Source organism: Strongylocentrotus purpuratus, unplaced genomic scaffold (assembly GCF_000002235.5).
Source record: "Strongylocentrotus purpuratus isolate Spur 01 unplaced genomic scaffold, Spur_5.0 spur5_scaffold_4, whole genome shotgun sequence".
NCBI lineage: Eukaryota > Metazoa > Echinodermata > Echinoidea > Camarodonta > Strongylocentrotidae > Strongylocentrotus > Strongylocentrotus purpuratus.
The window spans coordinates 22,747,298-22,755,348 of NW_022145610.1; the positions used below are offsets into that span (position 1 = coordinate 22,747,298).

Consider the following 8,051-nt stretch of genomic DNA (forward strand, 5'->3'; position numbering starts at 1 on the left):
CGCGAAGCGCGGGAGGGGGGCGGGGGGTAACCTGAATTCAGACGAGGATTCAGAGGCAAGAACGGTAATACGAATCTTTAATGATTTAATGTTACCTTCCGCGCTTCGCGCGGGATGTAGGGGGAACTAAACGGTATAACGAATCGTCTTCTTTCTCTAATGATTTAATGAATCGTAAAAGCTTCCAAGCTTCGCGCGGAAGGGGGAAAACTGATTTCAGACGAGGATTAGTGTCGAAAACGGTACAACGAATCGTCTTCTTTCTCTAATGATTAAAGGAAACTTAAAAAGCTTTCGCGCGAAGCGCGGGAGGGGGGGAACCTGAATTCAGACGAGGATTAAGAGTCGAGAACTCTCTAAAGAATCGTAATAATTGAATAAATCGTAAAATTTTCCGCGCTTCGCGCGGGAGGGGAAAAACTAAATTCAGACGAGAATTATTTTTGAGAACGGTACAACGAATCGTCTTTTTTCTCTAATAATTTAATGAAACATCAAAACTTCCGCGTTCGCGGAGGAGGGAGGGGGAAACTCGCCCATCCCTGCACCGACCCCCCACCCCCCGCATTACGTCACTGTTGGTCACCATTACGTACCAATATTTGGCTCGCATAATTTCAAATTTGGCCCCCCCCCCCCTAAGAAATCCTGGATCCGCGCCTGGGGTAGGGGAGATTTTTTAGAAATATTCCGTAACTTGTTTTCATTTCGATGATTTCAAGACCTCGTAACTATACAAAATTATAACTGTTTTTGTTATATATCAAGCTATTCTCAACAAATTCAACAATAATTCTCTCAAAGATCAAAGACGAGCCTCGGTTAAAACAAAGGGTAAGCGGCCTACTTGAAATACTGCGAAATACATTTAAAAGTTGCTTTGCTAACAATCATATGAAATCGACCGATGGTCGGAAAAGGACATATGTACTTTCGCTTTTGAAAAGTCCATCCACCTTTATTAATACGACTTTGATATCATTGATAAAGTCTACTGTTCGAGCATCTTATATAACGCCGCTTTTACTTTCATTTCTTTGCCGAATCATTTTACCCAAATTTGATCCTATAAAAGTATATACGATGAATGAAAGGGTTGATAAATTGTTTTCATAATGAATGCCTATCTTGAAAAGTTCTCATGCCGGGTGTAAAAATGAGACATAGTGATAATAACTCAAAACGTTACATAATATCGTATTTATCTGGGGAAAATACTTTACAGCGGCCCAGGCGCGGATCCAGGATTTCTTAGGGGGGGGGGGGGCCCAAATTTGAAATTATGCGAGCCAAATATTGGTACGTAACGATGACCAACAGTGACGTAATGCGGAGGGGGGGGGTCGGTGCAGAGAGGGGCGAGTTTTCCCCCACCCTCCGCCACGAAACGCGGAAGCTTTGACGTTTCATTAAATTATTAGAGAAAGAAGACGATTCGTTGTAGAGTTCTCGACTCTTAATCCTTGTCGTAATTCAGCCCCCCCCCCCCCCCGTCCTGCGCGAAGCGCGGAAGCTTTGACGCTTCATTAAACTATTAAAGAAAGAAGACGATTCGTTGTACCGTTCTCGACTCTTAATCCGCGTCTGAATTTAGTTTTTCCCCATCCCGCACAAAGCGCGGAAAATTTTACGTTTTATTAAATTATTAGAGAAAGAAGACGATTCGTTGTAGAGTTCTCGACTCCTAATCCTCGTCTGAATTCAGGTTCCCCCCTCACGAGCGAAGCGCGGAAGCTTTTACGTTTCATTAAATCATTAGAGAAAGAAGACGACTCGTTGTACCGTTCTCGACTCTTAATCCTCGTCTAAATTCAGCCCCCCTCCCCCTCCTGCGCGAAGCGCGGAAGCTTTGAAGTTTCATTAAAACTATTAAAGAAATAATACGATTCGTTGTAGAGTTCTCGACTCTTAATCCTCATCTGAATTCAGGTCCCCCCCCCCCAGCTTTTAAGTTTTATAAGATTATGAGAGAAAGAAGACGATTCGTTGTAGAGTTCTCGACTCTTAATCCCCGTCTGAATTCAAGTTCCCCCCTCACGAGCGAAGCGCGGAAGCTTTTACGTTTCATTAAATCATTAGAGAAAGAAGACGACTCGTTGTACCGTTCTCGACTCTTTATCCACGTCTAAATTCAGTCCCCCCCCCCCTCTCCTCCTGCGCGAAGCGCGGAAGCCTTGAAGTTTCATTAAAACTATTAAAGAAATAATACGATTCGTTGTACCGTTCTCGACTCTTAATCCTCGTCTGAGTTCAGGTCCCCCCCCCCCCTCCCGCGCGAAGCGGGGAAGCTTTTACGTTTCATAAGATTATGAGAGAAAGAAGACGATTGGCTGTACAGTTCTCGAATCTTAATCCTCGTCTGAATTCAGGTTCCCCCCGCGCGGAAGCTTTTAATTTTCATTAAATCAATAGAGAAAAAAGAAGATTCGTTGTACTGTTCTCGAAAATAATCCTCGTCGGAATTTAGTTCCCCCTCCAACCTCGCGCAAAACGCGGAAGCTTTTACGTTTCATTAAAGATTATTATTACCGTTCTCGCCTCTGAATCCTCGTCTGAATTCAGGTTCCCCCCTCCCGCGCAAAAGCTTTGACGTTTCATAAGATTACGAGAGAAAGAAGACGATTCACTGTACCGTTCTCGATTCTTAATCCTTGTCTGAATTCAGTCCCCCCCCCCCCTCCCCTCCTGCGCGAAGCTTTGACGTTTCATTAAATTATTAGAGAAAGAAGACGATACGTTGTACCGTTCTCTATACTCTTTATCCTTGTCTGAATTTCAAAGATTTTCTTTGTCTGCTCCTTTTACTTTCTACGTCCTCTTCCGATTTGGGGGGACCGCCCCCCCCCCCCCCCCCCCTGGCTGGCTACGCGCCTGCGGTCAGATAAACACATTTTGATAACTTGTCCGGCTCCGGAAGCTCAGGGGTTTTAGGCGTTTAATTAAGGTCAGATGATCATTTTTTTTTAATACCTATTATTTTGTGACACTGGCAGGTCACTATTTGGCGTGGGGTCCAGGGGGCGGATCCCCCCAAAAGCGGGGTTTTAGGCATTAAATTACCGTCAGATGAGCATCTAAGGGCCCGCCGTAGCGCCCTAGGTGGAATCCAGGGGGCAGAGCCCCGGAAGCTTAAGGGTTTTAGGCATTTAATCACGGTCAGATGAGCATATTTTGATGACTCATTTTTTAACACTGGCAGTTAACTATTCGTTCTTTCTTGCGCTCATTCTATTTTTTTTCTCTTTAATATACTTTTTCAAATAAAGTGGGGGGGGGGGGGGGAGCTCGAGGCTCCCGATCCCTGCCGTACCTCGGGCCCTGACATGTAGGAATCCGCAAGAATCATATTTCGTGCCTGGCTGTAAATTTAGGAATTTGTCATTTTCCAACAAACACATATACAAACGTATAATTTACTAAAAAGTGAGGACAAAATCTCGGAAATTATGTCATTTCAGCATTATTTGTAATCCACCGTTGTGGAATTATGAATAAACCACGTTTGAATTTGATTTCCCCAAAGCCCCCCCCCCCCATTAGTACGACAGTATCTCCTCTTTTCCTTTTTTCTTTCCCTTTCCTTCCTTCTCTCTTATTTTTTTTATTGGAGGGGGGGGGGGGGGTCAACAGCCTGGGAGGAAAGGCCCTTTCGGTCCCCCCGATCTCCTTCTTCCCCCTTTTCTTTTATTCTTCTTCTTCTTCTTCTTTCTTTCTTTCCCTTTCTCTCCTCTTTCCCTTTCCCTTCTTTTCCTTTCTTCTCTCTCTTTTTTTTTTTTTTTTTTTTTTGCGGGGGGGGGGGGGGGGGGCCAAGGCCCGCTCGGCCCCCCCCCCCTGGATCCGCGCCTGCAGCGGCCTACATTATTCGTTATCAGCTTATTGACATCACAATATAATATTCACTGTCATAATGCTGCAAATTTGCAATTGGAGTATCATTTTCCGACAATTTAAAGTCCAGGAAATTTGGATTTATCAGAAATAAATGTAGAATAGATGTTATGAAACTATAGCTGAGAATATCACACACAGTCAATCAGTAACCAAAATCAGTCGAACCTCGGTCAAACGATAATTTTTTTAAAATCTAAAGTAAACACAAAGTCAGTATATATAGCTAAAGTTCAGAGTCAGCTTAGGTAACATCTACTATACTACTATAGTTGAAGTCCTTTAGTGTTCTGGTTTATTTTTCTGTGCTACATGCTAATTGCATGCATACACAAAAAATAGAACATTAAATATTTTAATCGATCGAATAATATAATATGGACAATTCCAAAATACAATAGCATGCTGAGAGCCGTGCCTGAGAGATAGAGATCCGACAATGGAAGTAATTGAGAAGTGAGTATAATAAAGGAAATAATTAAATCCCTGGCAGATGAGTGTGTAACTGCAAGCAGGAATATATATCCTGAATAACGTACAAGGAGGGCTTGAGGTAATCAGGGTCAAGAACGTGGTGCCGCTGCCACCCTGCCATCCCAGAACTTTTTTAAGGTCTATATTTGCAGACTAATGGAACTTTATACTACAATCAGAGTCACAGATTATCATTCTTTTCAAACAAACGATGTGTTCGGTGTTTGCGGCGTTTCACAGATCAGAGTGCGACGACTGTGCAAATCAGCTGGGCAAATCTCTCTGGCCAGGGAAGTCTTGTTATATATTTCACGATCATCGTTGACTTGATATTAGCTCGAATGTGTTAGTGATATAGTTCAGGGATACGCGGTCGATCGAGCAAGCACACCGTCTGGTCTTGACACAGCCGAAACATTTCTCTACTTCAAATAGTTTCAGGTAGGTCATAAGACATTACGCTAGACAGAAATGACTTCATTGGTATGGGGAATTCTTTGATAAATCTGGCATTTTTCAACCCATGGACCTACTGGTCAACCAGGGAGGTGGGAGGACACAGTGGAGCCAGACCGTCACAGACGTAGTCGAGCCTCGGCGGAACGACCGTCGATATATACTTTTGGTCTAGGTCATGACGTCCCCTCTCTCTCTCTCTCTCTCTCTCTCTCTCTCATCATTCCTCCGCTCAGGTCGGAGATCGCTTTGTACAGTACGTGTGTATGTGGAAGATTGACAAATGTCAGTTTTACATTTATCAAAGAATTCCTCATACTAGACGGTAATTATTTATGTTTAATTGCAGATGAATGCTGCCTCTTTTATAAGATACAGAAATTGATATCATATATGTTATTGTGAATGTATGCAATTGGAGGTACCTTATAATATTATGTACTCTTCTTTTCATTGATATTTTATGTTTTTACAGTTTAAAGAGATGTGATTCATGTGAAATAAACTGAGTTGAGAAAAAGTGAACTGATTCTGAATAGACAAAGAACAAAGATCATGTGAGTTTGAAACCAGAGTATAATAAACAAGACACAGTGCAGATACTGTATATATATATATATAGTACCCAGGCGCGTACGCAGGAGTTTTTCAAGGGGGGGGGGGGGGGTTTAACATTTATAAATCGGGCCGAAAATTTCGCAACGACTCAGCCAGCCGCTGAATAAGGGTAAGAGGTCACTTTTTTCTTTTTTTTTGGGTCCCAAAAAAAAATCGCAACGACTCAGCCAACCGCTGAATAAGGGGGGGGGGGGGGGGGGTAAGAGGACACATTTTTTTTGGGGGGGGGGTCTCGACATTTGAAAATTTGACATTTTGCTCCGTTGGGGGGGGGGTAAGGTCAGCTTTTTTAGGTCAACCATGGGAATATTTTAGAGAAATTTAGGGGGGTTTACACACACAAAATTACCAAAGGGGGGGGGGGTTTAACCCCCCAAACCCCCCCCCCCTGTGTACGCGTCTGATAGTACCAGTATATTATATATATATATAACAAATATAATGTCTCTTTCTCTATCTTTCCCTCTCTTTCTCTCTCTCTCTCTCTCTGTCTCAATATTATATATATGTTAGAATATTTTTGTAATCTCTTTTCTTGAAATGATTGTGATATTATGACAGATAAAGTTAATATTCTCAAAACTTAAGTGATCCAATCTAAAGACTTGAGAGTCACAGAGATTGACCAAAGTTCTGAGAAGGGTTTTTAACTTTATATAACAAGAATAATGCATATAATGAAAAGAGGCAAGAAACATAATTCCAACTTTACAAACTGTATATATAGCTTCCAATGATTTCGCTTATAGGTCTAACGCTTTAGCATGTATAATAATTTTGTTTGCCTATTCCTACACCAACATTTATATATTATATACCTACATATATTTTTTTCTTTTCTTTTGTCAAAATCAGATCTGGGAACAATGCTCAACTCTACTTGGTTTGAGGTCCTCACAGTTCCTTGGGAAATAGAGACGCTCTTTGACCCATTACCATGGCAACAATGGATGCGGCGGGAAGGGATGATTTTATGGATTGCCTGCACCGCCATCTACCTCACCTTTATCTTTCAAGGTGCCAAATTTATGGAGACGCGACCAAAATTTGAGTTGCGCTTGCTCTTGGTCATTTGGAACTCAGTGCTGACAGTTTTCAGCATGCTTTCAGCGTGGCGACTCACGATTGCTGCATATGAGCTTGTGTCCAAAGCGGAGATGTGGAATTCACTGGTCTGTGGTCCCAACTACTATGCACCCGGAGGCGTCTCCGCGTTCTGGCTACTCCTCTTCGCTTTTAGCAAAGTGGCAGAGTACGGTGACACCGTCTTCATAGTCCTCCGGAAATCCAAGCTTATACTTCTCCACTGGTTCCATCACATCTTGACATTTCTGGTGGGATTTCACACCTTCGCCTACAGCAATCCCACCCTCTTCATCTCAGCTCTGATGAATGTCTACATTCACTCGCTCATGTACTTCTACTACGTTGTTCGTATTCTTGGGGTTCGGGTGCCAAAGCGTCTCTCGATGATCTTGACAACCATTCAAATCATCCAGCTCATCATTGGAACCTATGTCCAGTTCTACGCCGCGTGGATTTATTTCTTCGGAGGACACCCTTGTGAGCTGGACCTCTTTGGTGTTGTGGTGGGGTCATTTGGGTATGGCAGTGTTTGCCTTCTTTTCATTGACTTCTTTGTGAAGTCCTATATTATGAAAGGTAATCGACAAGAGCGATCTTCACTAAAAGTCGAAACTCATAAAGATCGGTAGTCCTACGACTAAATGTTTAGAGGACAAGAGATGTGCAAGAACCTGGCATATCGTTGGCCTTATGCCAAAAGGGCCTTAACTGCTTTTGGCCATTCCGAGATAATCGTATTCGTAAAGGGCCGTAATCTACTCAGCATTATGCCAAAAGGGGCGTAACCTACGCGGCGTTATGCCAAGAGGGCCTTAACCTGCCGTTATTGTACGCGTGCATAGTTAGCGCCCTTCTGGCATTATTATGTGGCATAAAGAAATTTTCTTGCTTCGCGACACCTTTGGTTTGTCAGAAAGCCCCTCCTACGGCTACTGGATCACGAAAACTGATAAAACTGATTAATTAAAATGTTAGAAAAAGTATTTTTGATATCTGAATATTTTTATTAATATAATGCAGCTTTCGGTAAAGTTAATTTTTAGAGATCGTACATTAAGGACACCTTTTTTGTTGATTATTTTCATCACAGTCCCATACGTTGACATCTGCGTATTTCAACGAGTCGGTCGCATTTCATGCATTCACACCTAATTTAAATCTCTCTCAGATTTCATGATCTAAATTCATGACATATACTTTCAGTGATTATTTTAATACATTGTGTCTATTGTGGACTAATCATTATTTTAATGGTGTTTCTACTGATATTTATCAAATTAAATGGAAATTACGAAATAATCTGTCATTGATAAAAGATTTGCCGTGTAGGTTAAGGCCCTTTTGGCGTAAGGAAAAAGATGAGATACGCTTTAAGGCCCTTTTGAAATTCATAATTATCTTCTTAAATAAATTGAATTTCAACAAGTGAAGCACATCATTTTAAAGAGAATGTTGAAATCTACAAGGTGATGTTAATAACTCAATAACCCCCAAAATCGGGTGAAGGCCCTTTTGGCATAAGGCCGACG

At 42.0% G+C, this 8,051-nt stretch overlaps 1 protein-coding gene across 1 annotated transcript; it reads left to right on the top strand.

Moving 5' to 3' along the window:
* The first annotated feature begins 4,592 nt into the window (after positions 1–4,592).
* Positions 4,593–7,761, top strand: LOC589463 (elongation of very long chain fatty acids protein 6). Its single transcript, XM_030997081.1, has 2 exons — positions 4,593–4,803; positions 6,292–7,761. The coding sequence occupies exon 2, from the start codon at positions 6,303–6,305 to the stop codon at positions 7,149–7,151; it is 849 nt and encodes a 282-aa protein (XP_030852941.1). The 5' UTR covers positions 4,593–4,803; positions 6,292–6,302; the 3' UTR covers positions 7,152–7,761.
* Positions 7,762–8,051: the final 290 nt, after the last annotated feature.

Excerpts from the sequence above, each read along its gene's own strand:
- LOC589463 (XM_030997081.1), top strand. The coding sequence starts at position 6,303 with ATGCTCAACTCTACTTGGTTTGAGGTCCTCACAGTTCCTTGGGAAATA.